The 14,805-nt window shown below is 41.6% G+C and overlaps 1 protein-coding gene across 4 annotated transcripts; it reads right to left on the reverse strand.

The window, feature by feature from the left end:
- Positions 1-1,999: 1,999 nt before the first annotated feature.
- ZFP2 (ZFP2 zinc finger protein) lies at positions 2,000-14,228 on the reverse strand. 4 transcript variants are annotated; one of them, XM_075542126.1, is made up of 7 exons: positions 14,138-14,228; positions 13,640-13,843; positions 12,954-13,001; positions 11,369-11,460; positions 6,103-6,277; positions 5,031-5,140; positions 3,380-3,506 (listed from the first exon to the last, which is right to left on the reverse strand). In XM_075542126.1, the coding sequence occupies exons 1-6, from the start codon at positions 14,159-14,161 to the stop codon at positions 5,066-5,068; spliced, it is 618 nt and encodes a 205-aa protein (XP_075398241.1). In that variant the 5' UTR covers positions 14,162-14,228; the 3' UTR covers positions 3,380-3,506; positions 5,031-5,065. The 4 variants fall into 4 exon arrangements, with proteins under 4 accessions (XP_075398240.1, XP_075398242.1, XP_075398241.1 ...); XM_075542127.1 differs by lacking the exon at positions 5,031-5,140 and having other exon boundaries at positions 3,291-3,506; positions 6,103-6,299; positions 11,369-11,423; XM_075542128.1 differs by lacking the exons at positions 3,380-3,506; positions 5,031-5,140 and having other exon boundaries at positions 6,211-6,277; positions 11,369-11,423.
- Positions 14,229-14,805: the final 577 nt, after the last annotated feature.

Below are 14,805 nucleotides of genomic sequence, written 5' to 3' on the forward strand. Positions count from 1 at the left end.
AAGAGCCCATATAGTTGTGACAGTGGCAAGAGGTAGAAGATAGGGGAGAGGGAGAAAACATACTACTGGTTCCCTGTTTCCATGAGACGTGCCTGTACTGCATTTCAAGTCGAGGAAAAAACTAAGAAATGCTCAAATATAGAAGCTAGTTTTCTACTTGAGACAGAGGACACTGAAGCAAAGGACTTGGACTGAATAAGAGGATATGTGACTTAACCCTTTTCTCCCAGATTCTTTGTACTCTCCAGTTGTTCCTCAAATGGACAATCCTTACTTCCATTCCAGTATGAGAATAGGGTAAATCCCTAAGATTGAACTTCTTCACATTTCTATCCCCGAGCTCTCAACTAAGCATGAAGGGTTAAGCCAACCTGATTACGCTCAGTATAAGAGGGAATGAAATGTTGAACTGAGTGTAATCTCAGGAACTTTGTGCCCAACTTCTTCCTCATATTTCCCACTTGATCTTTAGAAAAATAGAAAAGGTAAGGTGGCAAATAAATGGATAGAAAACATGAAAATTAACAAGGCTGCAAAGTAAAGGTTCAAAGGAAAATGACAAAATGGTAGAGGGATGCTTGAAGGCTAAGATGGATAAAATTAATAAGAATTTATAAGCTATTAATAATCTTTAGAGATCGTGTCACCTAGAAAGAGGAACTGCTCAAACACTAACTCTATTCTGAATCTATTCAGAACTTCATTGTTTCCCACCAAGGTTTCTTCTGTACCCATTTCTTGATTCCTACAGTGTCTACCCATGCTCTGATTTCCATTCTCCATTGAACCATTTATTTCCAAAATCTTCAGATACTTCAATTTGTCTTATTATAAAAATGTTCAGTTTTCTACCATAAAACTCCCTCTCTGGCAAACGATTTCTTGGCTAAATCCGAACTATTCCCAACGTGCCCTCCAACTCCCCTTTAACCTGTCTTTTCTAAGGAGGTTGGAAGAGTCAAGTACTTATTTTGTCAACTTCCGTTGCTTCTAAGGATGTCCATGTAAAATATTTAAGACCAATGAAACATAAGCACAAGTCTGCTAAGGAAATTGAGAAATTTGTTTTCTAATAAAAAACCCAGATATTGCCAGTGCTATCCATCTTCCTGCCTGACTCAAATGTAGGTATTTTAAGTTGGGAGCTAGGCAGCCATCACATAACCATGATGGCAAAGCCAGTATTTGAAATATTGACAATATTTCTGAATCAATGCTTAAAAATCCCAGACTTATGACAAAGGAAAAACCAACAACCCCTATTTGCAAAAGCAATTGTTAAATGCATCGTCTATTATTTTAAGGCAAAAGTTCTTCTGCTTTATACACTCTAACTCCCCCATGGCCATCTTTAAAAATCTCTTCTTTCTCAAAGTAACTAAATTTAGTCTTTAATTTTAATTCATCTTTAATTCCGTCTTCAAGGCATTCAAATTTAGAAGTTAGCAATAAACAAAATTAATGGACATTCCTATCTTTAGTTTACTCCATAGCAATTGGCAATGTTACCCATTCCCATTAAATAAAATTAGTTTCCTTATGGTAAACTACCTTCTCTTGACTTTATTTCCTTTTTTTGACTCTCATTGCCTCCCAGTTTTCCTGGAGGCACACTAAGTTGTATGTAGGTTAAACCCATGAGCTGACCCTTGGCTGAAAAACAAGGTGGTCTACTCTGGTAAAGGTCTAGCTCCTTTCAAACTAGGCAGCAGTTTTACTCTGTCCTGTACTGTAACTGTGAGTTAGAATTGATTTAATGGCAGTGGGTTTTTTGGGAGGATGTTTTTTCCTCTCAAGCCTCTGGCTGACTACTTTCCTCAACTTACTCAATTCAGTACCACAATTCCTTAGCATGATATCGTATATATATCTTTTATATGGTTTCTTTCTGTATAGTCTGAGATCATACATCAAGATTTCCACAATCATTAGATTTATCTGTCCTCTATATTGTATAACTTATGTGATTAACACTGACCAGTTCATCATAGTAAAGGACTTTTGTAAATTCACTTTAATGACACATTTTTCCTGTCACATATGAGTTTTTTGGTGTCTTGTAAGGTTTGTACTCCGACTGAAAGCTTTCCCACATTCATTACAGTGATAAGGTTTCTCTCCTGTATGAGTTCTTCGATGGACTATAAGGGATGAATTTTTAATGAAGGCTTTTCCACACTGATCACATTCATAGGGTTTCTCACCAGTATGGATTCTTTGATGCTCAATAAGATATGCACTTTGACTGAAGGCTTTTCCACATACATTGCATTCATAAGGCTTCTCTCCAGTGTGAATAACCTGATGTACAGTTAAGGATGATCGGCCAGTGAAATGCTTCCCACATACTATGCACTCATACGGTTTCTCTCCAGTGTGAATTCTCCGATGCTGAGTAAGAGATGAATTCTTACTGAAAGCTTTCCCACACTGATTACATTCAAATGGTTTCACTCCAGAATGGAGTCTCTGATGTTCTATAAGGTATGTACTTTGGCTAAAGGATTTCCCACATTTGTTACACTTGTAGGGCTTCTCTCCAGTGTGATTTCGCTGGTGTAAGGTTAGAGTTGAGCTTTTACTGAAGGCTTTTCCACATACACTACACTCATAGGGTTTCTCTCCTGTATGACTTCTCTGATGTACAATAAGGTGCATGCTTTGACTGAAGGCTTTTCCACATGCATTACATTCATAGGGCTTTTCTCCTGTATGAGTTCTCTGATGCACTGTAAGATTCATGCTTTGCGTGAAAGCTTTCCCACATTCATTACACTTGTACGGCTTCTCTCCAGTATGAATCCTTTCATGCTGAATCAGAGATGAATTCTTGCGAAAGGCTTTTCCACATTCTTTACAATGATAGGGTTTCTCTCCAGTGTGAGTTCTTTGATGAACAGTTAGGTTCATGCTCTGACTGAAGGCTTTTCCACATTCATTACACTTGTAGGGTTTCTCCCCAGTATGAATTCTTTGATGTACAGTGAGGGAGGAACGTTCAATAAAGTGCTTCCCACACAAATTACACTCATATGGTTTCTCACCAGTATGAATCCTCTGGTGCTTAAGAAGGGAAGAACTCTGACTGAAAGCCTTGCCACATTGGTTACACTCAAAGAGTTTCTTTACTATAAGCATTCTTGGAGCTTTAATTAATTCAGAGTTTTGTTTGGCATCTTTTCCATTGGAATTCCAATTGTAGGGCCTCTTACCCTTAGGAATGCTCTGTTGTATATCAAGGACTGGATCTTGACTGGAGAATCTTTCAAATTGATTATCTACACAGACCTTCCCCTCAGTGAGGATTTCCTTATGAATAATTGCTTCTTGGTCCAGATGTCTATCTTGGCTTTCCAGTTGCCTTTCAAACCAACTGTCAGCTTTCCAGGTTTCCCCTAAAGTAGGATGCCAGAGACTGTCTCTTTCCATTATTGTTCCACAGGAAAAATATCTTCAGTAATGTTGGGCTTTGAAGTTGACTCTGATTTCATATCTTGACTCCCAGCCTGAAAAAAATTACAAAAATAATAATTCAGTGTACACTGGTTTCTGTGTTTGGGAGACTGAAAACTGTAAGATGAGAATGAGAAATTGAAACAATAATGATAGATACCAAGAGGTCCCTACAAAGGAAGGACAATAAGAAGGGAGGGATAGACTAGTGAGTCCACCTGTTATCTAATAGTGAAACTCAAATGAGTGTAGAATGCACTTGTTCAGAGAGCAGTTAGTGTAAATATCTAAAAGAGTAATTTCAGCTATGACAAAATTTAAAAACTAGGTAACAAAGATTAAGAAGCATTAAATGTCTGGAGAAGCATAGCACTGCATGAGTTGTAGACACAGATAAAATCTGGGGAATGAGAAAGGAAATGTATAAAATGTAAGTTTGCTGGAAGAAAAGGCAAAGCCAACGTCACTTCTCATTTGTTTTAAAACGAAGACAGGTGTAAGACACCTGTACAAGGTAAAGGGAGAAAAAACTTTAATTCCCTTTAAATGAGAAAAACAGGTTACAAATCAGGGGTCCTCAAAATTTTAAAACAGGGGGCCAGTTCACTGTCCCTCAGATCATTGGAGGGCCAGACTATAGTTTAAAAAAACTATTAACAAATTCCTATGCACACTGGACGAGTCGGCTGCTAAACAGGACAGGCAGCAGCAGCAAAAACACCCGGCCAGCTGGATAAATGTCCTTAGCGGGCCGTAGTTTGAGGACTCCTGGTTAAATCATAAGGGAAAGGGATCTCTTGATACAGATTAAGACTTAGGAAAAGAAACACTTTAGAAAGAGTAAGAACCGGAAGAGCTAGAGACAGTGATTTCAAGTACAGATGGAAGCAGAAGAGGAAGTGATTATCAACATTAACTGAATGCGTTCATTCAGTTGCAGGTAATGTATGTGGAAACTTATCTAATCTGCATCATGTAAGGACATTAGGGACTCAGAACAAGGGGGAATGAGAACTATGAGGGGACTTCCAAGTTTGTGGAAAATGGAATTAAAAGAGTGGAATGTTCCCACAAACTTGAAAAAAAATACTTTGTATCAGTAACATTTTGAGAGAAGACACATCAAAGAGTCACATTCTGTCTAGAGTGTCACAGATCACTGAAGGGATTTCTTCCCAACATGACACACACACCTACTAAGTCCTTGCACCCTGACATCTACCTGAAGAGATGCACCCTGACGGTTCTTTTCCCCCAGGCTCAGTTCTTCTCATGCTAGCTGCAAAACTGATGTCCTGCCAGGGAGGAAAGACACAACTTGGGTTGTGAATTGAGTATAAAACCCAATTCAGCATTTGCTCTTGTTTCTTTCTCTCAAGGCTTCTGAAAAATGGAAGGTGTGACTTCTAATCTTTCTCAATGTCAATTCAATGCAGAAAGGGCCTTTTATTTTGGAAAGAGGGGACACTAAATTAACTAAACAAAAAATACCCTAAGAGAACACTTTATTTCTACTCAAGTACTCCCTCAACACAGGAACCGTTTGTTCTAATAATCCAGCATTCTGAGATGCTCACCTTCCCCACATGATTGCTGAAGACAAATTGGTACATTAGCAAATATGATGAATAAAGCTGATGGTGCCCAGCTGTCTTAAAGGCTTGAAGATAAACAAGTGGCCATCCAGCTGAAAAGCAACAAAGCACACATGAGAAGCACACCAGCTTGTGTGATCATGAGGTGTTGATGGGATCAGGTATCAGGCATCAAAGACCCAGAACAACAACAACAAAAAACATGTCAATGTGAATGAGGATGGGGGAGTGCAGCGTGGAGGCCCAAAGCCAATCTGTAGGCAATTGGACATCCCCTTACAGAAGGATCATGGGGAGAAGATGAGCCAGTCAGGGTGCGATATAGCACCAATGAAACACACCCTTCCTCTGGTTCTTTAATGCTTCCTCACCCCCCACGATCATGACCCTAATTCTACTTTACAAATCTGGCTAGAGCAGAGCATGTACATGGGTACAGATAAGAGCTGGAAACACAGGGAATACAGGACAGATAAACTCCTCGGCACTAATATTGAGAGTGGCCACACCAGGAGTGTAAGGGGAAGGTGGGGGGCGGTGGGGAAAGAAAAGGGGAACCGATCACAATGACCTACCTACAACCCCCTCCCAGGGGGATGGGTAAGGGGGTAAAGGGAGACATTAGACAGTGCAAGACATGGAAAAATAATAATAATTTATAAATTATCAAGGGTTCATGAGGGAGGGAGGAGGAGGGAAAAAGTGAGGAGCTGATATCAAGGGCTCAAGTGGTAAGAAAATATTTTGAACATGATGATAGCAACAAATGTACAAATGTCCTTGACACAATGGAAGTGAGTATGGATTGTGATAAGAGTTGTATGATCCCCCGATAAAATGATTTTTTTTAAAGAGCACTATTAAACTGGAATGCATTTGTAATATACAGGAATAAATTCTGATAATGCAAAAAAGGAAAAAAAATACCCCAAGGGAACGCCCTACAAAATAAAGGATCACAAGTCTAAATTCATGAATCTCAGAGGGTGAGCAGCTAGCGTTGAGGGCTGGGGACCACTGTGAACACAGGTTTAGAGACACAGAAAGTCCTTACCCAGTGTGCCAGGTGTCTGTAGTTTTCCAGCATCATCTTCCAGCACACGTTCCTCTGAGCAGAATCTAGATGAATCACTCCTCCCAAGTGAAGTCCACAGACACGTCCCTGAAAGTCACTGACTTCTGAAACTTCGGACTCCTTCTTAACAAGGTGCTGTGCTAACACAACCCATCTGGGTAAAGAAATGAGCAGCACTAGGAGACGAGAGAGAATACAGAAGAACTTATTCCAATGATACTTAGAGATATGTGTGAGGAAAAAATGTAATGACTATCACACTCCATCAGAAACCTGACACCCACTGTCAGCATAGACGGTAGCATGTAACAATCAGAGACAGATACAATATAAAAACTGCTTTGAGAAAGACTTCCAAAAGAGTGCTCTAAATTTTCTTTGGTGGAGAGAATCCCTGCAAATGGGGAAAAGCATGCAGAACAGGATAAATCCAGACTGTGATTGGTGTAAGAGAAAACCAATGGAAAAACCCAGCCTAACTTGAAGACAGCATCTGAAATTCATAAACCCACAAGCCTTGTTCCCTGTCTGTCAGCACAGGAGCTAAACACAGGAGCCATTCCGTATCTGTTCAGTGAAGGGATACATAACTGTGTGGTAGTCTCCATAAATAACTCACCTTGATAGTGTGTTTTATATGGCTACCTGCTAGACTGATGACAACATCTTCATTTCATAGCTAAGAAACCCAAGGACCAAAAATGTTAAGTAATTTATCCAAAGTAACAGAACTGGGATTGATCCAAGTTTATCCAAATCCCCACGTAGTGAGAAGAACAGGGCAAAGAAAAGAACCCTAGCAGCGTGCAGCAAGCAAGGGGATTGCAGAAAGCCAAGAGGAGCGGTAGCAGGAGATTCAGGATTGAAGGAGAGGTCAGGGGCAGAGGTCCCGGAGGAGAGAGTAGTCAACAATAGCTGAAGCTGGAGCAGATCAAACAGGATGATCATTTAAAAACAATTGTAGATTTAAAAAAAGGAGGTAATTTCAACAGAGTGGGGTAGGCAGAAATCAGCTTATAGTATCTGGCAGGATAAAGAAAAGGAGCTCTTGGGTGGGTGGGGGGTAGTGAGTTGTGCATTATTCATGTGAGCAAGATAAGGCTTTTTGCTTCCACTAAGATTGATAGTTTTAGAAACCTACAAGGCAGTTGTCCTGTGCCCTACAGGGCCACTGATTCAGAATCCACTTGGTGACAGTGAGTGAATGAAGGAATAAGAAACGCCTAGAATAAATTACTTCAACCTTTTTGGGAGATCCGAGTCTGGAAGTGAGTAAGGAATAGACCAATCGCACTGCCATCAAGTTGATCCTGACTTACATTAATCCTACACAGGGGTTCAAAGGCTGGAAACCTTTCCAGGAGCAGATAAGACTTTTTCTCCTTGTGGGTTTGAACTGCTGACTTTGGTTAGCAGTCCAACCTTTATCTCGTGGTACCTCTAGGGCTCCTTAAGTAATGAATAAACCCATTGCCATAGAGTTGATTCTGACTCATAGAAAACCTAACTAGGCTGTCTGAGCCTATAAATTTTTATGGAAGCCGTGGTAGTTACATACTCTGTTGTCAATTTGAGACTTAAGAGTGAAGGGGTGGGGTTTAGCCCGTCAATCAGATCGCAGCTTGATGACCTCATTTGGAGGTACTAAGGAGATAAATAGCTCGCTGCAGGTGGGACAGACACACTCCCTGGAAGACATTCTTGTTGGCGAGCCACATGGAGACAAGCTGATGGCAGCCATAGCCTCGTTGCCGGAGGAGCTGCATGGAGACCCATGCCAGTGCTCAGATGCTTCTACCACTACGGGGTCCACAGACTTTCCACCCACTGGGCTGCAATCTTCCTTCATTCAATGTCATTGCATGGCTGTGTGAGTCTAAAGAGGAATTCATGGCGTAGTATTGACATAGGGGGTAATATCACACTTATGGACTTGCTCTGGACTGGGTTGGGATGTTTTCTCAATATATAACATATATACTCGTGTATAAGCCGAGTTTTTCAGCACATTTTTAATGCAGTTTTTGTGGTAAAATTAAGTGCCTCAGCTGATATTTAGGTTGGCTTATACTCGAGTATATATGGTAATTGCTCTGTTATATAAAACTCTCTCTTACACACATGAGTGTCTATGAATTTGTTTCTCTAGTCTACCCAGACTAACACAGTAGCATCAAGTAATGAATAGGCAATGGAAATGCCATATGGGAAAAAGCTCTAGGACAGAAAGCATCTATATGCAAAAGGGAGAAAACTAGCAGAGGTGGGGAAAACTGAAGACACCAGAGCTAGAGCAAATCCACATGAGTAGAAATCTGTATATGTTAGATTTTAATATCTGTTGCTTTAGAGAGGTATAAACAGTGGGCATAGTGTATATTATCTTTCTACTTCATCATTTCCCCTAACTTTTATTTAATTGACATATTAAAATGACAAAATATTTGTTAAAAACTATTGATAGCTATTATTAGGGAATGCAAATATTGTTATTTTCTGTGTTCTGTCTAGTCAATTCTGACTCATAAGAATCAGACAGTACAGAGCAGAGTACATATGGGGTTTCTGAGACGGAAATCATTATACCAGCAGGTAGGCATGCCTTTTCTCCTGTGAGGCAGCTGGTAAATTCAAAGTACATACATACCTGTCAGCAGCTGAGTACATAACTATGGAGCAGTGTAAAAACCCACTGATACCCAATGGATTCTGACTTGCAGCAACCCTGTCTAGGGTTTCTGAGGCTACAAGTCTACAAGAGTAGGCCACCTCACTTTTTGCCTATGAAGTGGTTGGTTGGTTTAAACGAATCAACAACCCTGTACCTTATTGTAGAATTCAAATATATGACAGCAATTCCAGTTTATGTGAAAATAATGAACCATGAAAACATAATCAATTTAGTAAATGTAAAGAAAGGAAATGAAACAGGACATAATAAAATACAAATCATTACATAGGTAGGGGAAAACCCTAATACACGTATAACAACAGACATACATGGATTACCTTTGTCTAATAAAAGACATAAACTCTAAAATTAGGTTGAAATCCAGCTATAGTGGTACTTTCATTCTCCTGGTATTTGGGGTCAGTTTGCAGACCTGAAGGAGCCCGGATGACACTTGGTTAAGCGCTGGACTGTTAACCAAATCCTGCCCTCTCTAAGGGGGAAAGATGAGGTGATTTGCTGCGGTCAAGATTTGCAGCCTTGGAAACCTTATGTAGGGTCACTAAGAGTTGGAAGTGACTCAGTGGCAGTGGGTTTGGCATTTCGGTTATCTCCCCTTACAAAAAACCTTTTTTGACAGCTTATCAGAAGTGGACATGGAAACATAAATATCAGATAAAACGTATGTGCAAATAAGCTCCCTCTAGGTGAAGGAAGGTATCAAATGAGAAATATGAAATTAACTCTTTTGAAAACGAATCAGTTGTTTTCAACAAATTGCTAGCTGGTTATAGTAGGCAAAATCAAATGCCTCCGTTCAGATTGCTAACTGCTGCATGCTGGCCTTCTTCGTTTGTCTGAATTCTCAGTATTTAAAGTGAACAGCCCTCCAGCGTGCTACAGAACTTGTCTGTTAAGAAATATACTTTTGAGTTTCCTCTGCTAGCCTTGCTTGTAAAGCACTAATCTATAAAACTACAGAAATACACTGAAAGGCTAATGTGAACCTTCATGGTATCATTCATAGAATGTACTTGTTATTACTCCATCCACTAAAATTTCCTTTCCCTTTCACCTTCCTACTTAGGATAGGTGTAATTCATGGTGTTTGAAATAAGTAGCTTCAATGTCCAAGGGTTTTAATTTCTCCATATATTTTATAACACTTGATATTTTCTGTCTTTTTTTTCAGTCATCTGAGGCACTACCATAGACTTGATTTCAACTCATAACACATAGTGACCCACAGAGTAGGAGCTGACTCGGTTGCATCTAATAGCCTTCCTATGCCAATACTGCACGGCTTTAATTACTGTAGCTTAGAATAAGCTGCACATTTACTCTTCTAATGTTGCTACTTTTCAATATTATTTTGCCTTTTGTTTGGCATACCATGCACTTTCACTTAAATATTTAATTTCAAATGTTAATAAAGCTATGAAATCAGAATTATTTAATTAAATGTCATGTGTAATTTGTTATTCATGTGTAATGTGTTATTTCTATTGACACCATAGGAGCTAATGCTTTAGGGAGGTCCAGTCACTTCCTCAAGACAATGAAGCTATTAGATGGTAGAGTCAAAATTCAACCTTGGGAAACTCTGACTCCGAAGCTTAGATTCTTTCCATCTAGCAAATCTTCTCCAATTGTCCTACCAACCCTTGAGGCAGGCTGAACTCCCTAAGTCTGTGAGGTAGTTAGTTTATTGTGCCAACCTGGCCGATAAACACATGTGGGGTTAATTGAAGAGCGGAGGGATAAATGGCTCTGTTAGCCTCGCCTTTCTAGTTCTCGGGTCTCTTGCTTGTTGACGATTGCAGCTGGCTTAGCCAGTTCCTTGCTTTAGCTGGCAAGGCTCACTTCCTGCAAGACATCCCTGAGAAGCCACATGGACCTACACCGTCCCGCCCCCCCCACCCCCCGATGCAGCCCTGGGTGCTGGAGCACCCGTGTGGAGCCCCTGCCAGTGCTGAGATGTTTACACATTCACTGGCTTGGTTCCTCCTGCAGTTAGCATCATTGAGTGTGTTTTGTGAGATGGAGAAGGACTTTGTGGATTGGTGTTGGACATATGGGTTAATGTTGGACTTGTGGGCTTGGGCAACATTGGTTGGGGTGTTTTCTTGATGCGCACTTAACCTTTATATAAAACTCTCTCTTATACATGAATTTATGTGGATTTGGTTCTCTAAAGTACCCAGACTAACACGGTCTGTTTCCATATTCATGTTCTCCTCTTGATTTTGGGACACTGACATTCTGAGCACCTAAGCACGCATGTCCTTATTAACATACACCTGTGCAAGCATTATGCTTTTCCCAGTTTTCTATTTTCCGAGAGCCCATGCGTCCTGTAAGCATGAGAACCATGAAACAAGCTTCTTGCTCGGCACCGAAAGCTCAGCCGGTGGTGGTACCAGGAGCATGGATCAGGGGTAGCTGAACAACAGAGGTCAGGTACCTGGACAAATACTCAAGAAAAATATTATCTCACTAGCCCCGTCCAGTACAGTGAAACCCACATACAGTATGGAAGTAAGGGAGAAAGTGGAGAGAGAAAATCAAGCTCACCCGAGGTCCACTGACAGAGGTCCGGCAGCCATTGCCTTCTCCTTCCTGAGGGGCCCTACCGAGGGGATGGGAAGAATGTAGAGAAGCCACAGCTGAGAGAAAGAAGAAGAGCCTTGGGAAACAAGATTCTTACAATAACCAAACTATGAAATGCCTACAAATAAGTGAAGTAAGAGATATTTATCAGCTATATAAACAGTTTTATTACATTGACTTTATTAAGATATATAAAGAAAGAGGAATAAACAGAGATAAATGCCATATTCCTGGAAGGATTCTCAATGATCTAATAGCTATTATTCCTTTGGAACTACTTAATAAGCTTAACACACTTCTAATTAATTTGTACCTAGGTAATATTATTATTTTAAAGTCAACTGTAGAAAAGTAAGTATATAACAACAGCTGAGAATTTAAAAAATTTAAAAAAGAATACTAGTGAGAGGACCTGCCTCACCAAATATTATAAAGCTACACTAAGTAGCTGAATCACAAATGACTCATGCAAACACACCTATGCTGTTGATTCTACTCTTTATCAGGCAGCATTCCAAGTGGAGGGCAGATAAAAGAGATACACCCTTTCCCTCCTGAATATCACAGGTAAGAGTCAGAGGATCAAATTACAATGTCACTATACAAACATTTTGGAAAAAATTAATATGTAAGAATTCAGAATGTGATGAAAGTGCCATTTCATACTGAAGATTGAATAACTTGTAACAAGAACTTAGAAAGAATAACTATTTAGACCCAAAAAGCATTAGAAGGAAAGATAAGAACAGTTTTGCAATCTCATATATAATTCAAAAATATTCATTAGTATCAAAAAGCAGATTTAAATAATGCTATTGTTTGTACCTCTCAGGACATTAAATAGGATAACAACACCGAGAGTTGATCTGGTTCAACCAGGCACTCTTAAATAAACTTATGCTTCTGGAGGTAATCAAGACAGGAGAGATTAAAAGTCTTATATTAAAGTCGTCTTGATGGAGAAATTTATAAAATGAGACAAGAACGCAAAGATGTATGTAGTCAGATATCTTCACCTATACAGTTAAAAAACAAAACCACAAAAAACTAAAAATAAGAGCAGATAAATTATGGCACAGACATACATTTCCTTCCAACCATTAAAATGAGGACTTTTCTTTTTTAAAACGACTAAAGTAGATATGTTAAACATATTAAATAAAAAGCGTACTCCATATTAATTCTATAGATAAAAATGTGTACAAACTTCTGGAGCTCAGCACTTAGGATTTTTCCACTGAACACACCTTACCAAAAGAATTTCACAATTCCATTTAAAAAATAAAACAACAGGTAATAAAATTGTATGAATACTAATATCCATATATTTGTTTAAAAGTATATCCTGACATTCAGATTTCAACATGCAAATTCTATAAGTTTCATGTATATCTATTTCTTTTGTTCTTCATTTTCTAATTGTTCTAAAAACAATCGTTCTATAAAACACTCAGTGCCATCGAGTCATTTCTATCTAGGTAGGGTTTCTGAGGTTGAAAACAAGACTCATCTTTCTCCCACCCAGCGGTGGTGGGTTTGAACTGCTTACCTTGTGACTAGCAATCCGATGCTTACCGACAGCGCCAACAGTGAACCTCTGTTTTCAGAGAGAAAAAATATCAAATTGCCTTAACATTGTATGTGGCTAGCAATCTTGTTTCCTAGCCTGAAGGATAGAAGGGTCCAAAGATACCCCAGGGCAGCACCCCTTGGAATGAGCAAGTATAAAGGGCAGGTCCTGGAGATGGGGTTCACACATGGCGGAGTGCTGGAACCGGAGACCCCGCACCTCAGCCTGTCATCCCCACAGCATGCTTCAGCACGCCTCGGCTCCCTTCACAGTCCCAAGGCGTCCAGGACCGGGGTGCACTGGAACCCGGCGAGCAGCAACAGAGAGCCAGCCGCCCAGATCCCCGGGCTCCCCTCGTAGCCGCAGCCCCCCTCTCTCCCCTGCGGCTCTTGCTCTCAGGGAAGCGGCGGGCGACCACCGCGCAGAGAGAGGACGCAGCCCTGGGGGGCCCCTGAGGCGCGGTGCCAGCGGTCGGCCCGGGCGCCCAGAGCATCGGGGGTCGCGGACTCGCCGTTGCAGACCCGGGCGGCCCCGCGCCTCCGGCTGCAGACGCCTTGCTGGGTGGCCCGGTCCTCCGCGGGGGCTCCCGGCACCCACCCTCGGCGTCCGCAGCCTGCGATTCCGGACCTCGCTTTGCACTCGCGGGTCGGCCCACCAGCACTCACCGCAATCAGCCGAGGGAGCGCAGCCGCCCTGGAGCCCGGGGAGCGCGGACTACAGCGCCCATAAAGCCGCGGGGCTCGCGCGGGCGCCCCAATGCACATGCGCGGGGCGGGCGGGGCGCTGAAGGAGGTGGGATCTCGGGTGTCGGCATCTAGCGTGTGGGGCTGCAGGGGGTTCCCCTTGTAGAGCCCGCCGGTGCCACTTTCCTCCATGGGAAGGAAGAAGAGAGGAGTCAGACAGCGTTTTCCAACCCAGATTCCTCCCATGAAATAGAGAACCCCTAAGACTTGAGGACAGTGACAGGGACAGGACAGAGCCTTCTGCCCTGCCTGCGGAGGAATGAACAGAGGGCCCTGTGAGAACCGGCTGGGCTGCGCAAACACCTTCACCTGGAAGCCAGGCCCTAGTGAAAAGTCTCACAGAGGGCTGTACTCGCAGATAATTCTGAGACATGCTCGCTGAAAGAAAAGATGTATGAGTCTCAAGAACAAACTGAGTACCTGATTAGAAAGTTGTCTGACCATCTATCGGCAGGAGTCCATTCTGCTCCTTTGAAAGTGCCATTTTAAATCTCTGCGTGGTACCCCACACACCTCCCTGCTCAGCTCTAGAGCGGAAGCTGCGTCATCCTCACTCAAAGCGCACCCTCTTTGTGCTTAAGCTACCATCTCAGGAGAAGGGCACGCTTCCTTTCCTTCATTTTCTAAAAAACAGCTTTATTGGCACTTCATCGACTTATTCAACCATATCTAGAAGAGTTGTGCAATCTATACCACAATCAATTTTAGAATACTTTCCTTTTTACCCATACTCATTAACTCACGAAGACCCGTGTTATTTCTTTTGAAGCAATTCTTTGCTGTAATAAAACTGTGGCCTAATTCTGCTGCTGCTGCTGCTGCTGCTGTGTGTGTGTGTGTGTGTGTGTGTGTGTGTGTGTGGCGGGGGGTAGGGGTGGGGTAGGGGGAGGGCTGTCTTATCTCCAGGACTCTACCAAACCACACAGATCTGGAGCTTTCTAGTTCCCCTGTGGAAGGAGCCTGGGCACTGAACTTCACAGAGAGATTGAAACATCACAAGGGAGGCAGAGTGGACATTGAATGAAGAGTCTGTACTTAGTGGACCCATTTCAATACACTCAGACTGAGTCAAGCTTATGCTCCTCGCG

Source organism: Tenrec ecaudatus, chromosome 2 (genome assembly GCF_050624435.1).
Source record: "Tenrec ecaudatus isolate mTenEca1 chromosome 2, mTenEca1.hap1, whole genome shotgun sequence".
Classification (NCBI taxonomy): Eukaryota; Metazoa; Chordata; class Mammalia; order Afrosoricida; family Tenrecidae; genus Tenrec; species Tenrec ecaudatus.

Bases quoted from the DNA above. Each gene is read 5' to 3' on its own strand.
- ZFP2 (XM_075542125.1), bottom strand. From the start codon at position 3,429: ATGGAAAGAGACAGTCTCTGGCATCCTACTTTAGGGGAAACCTGGAAA.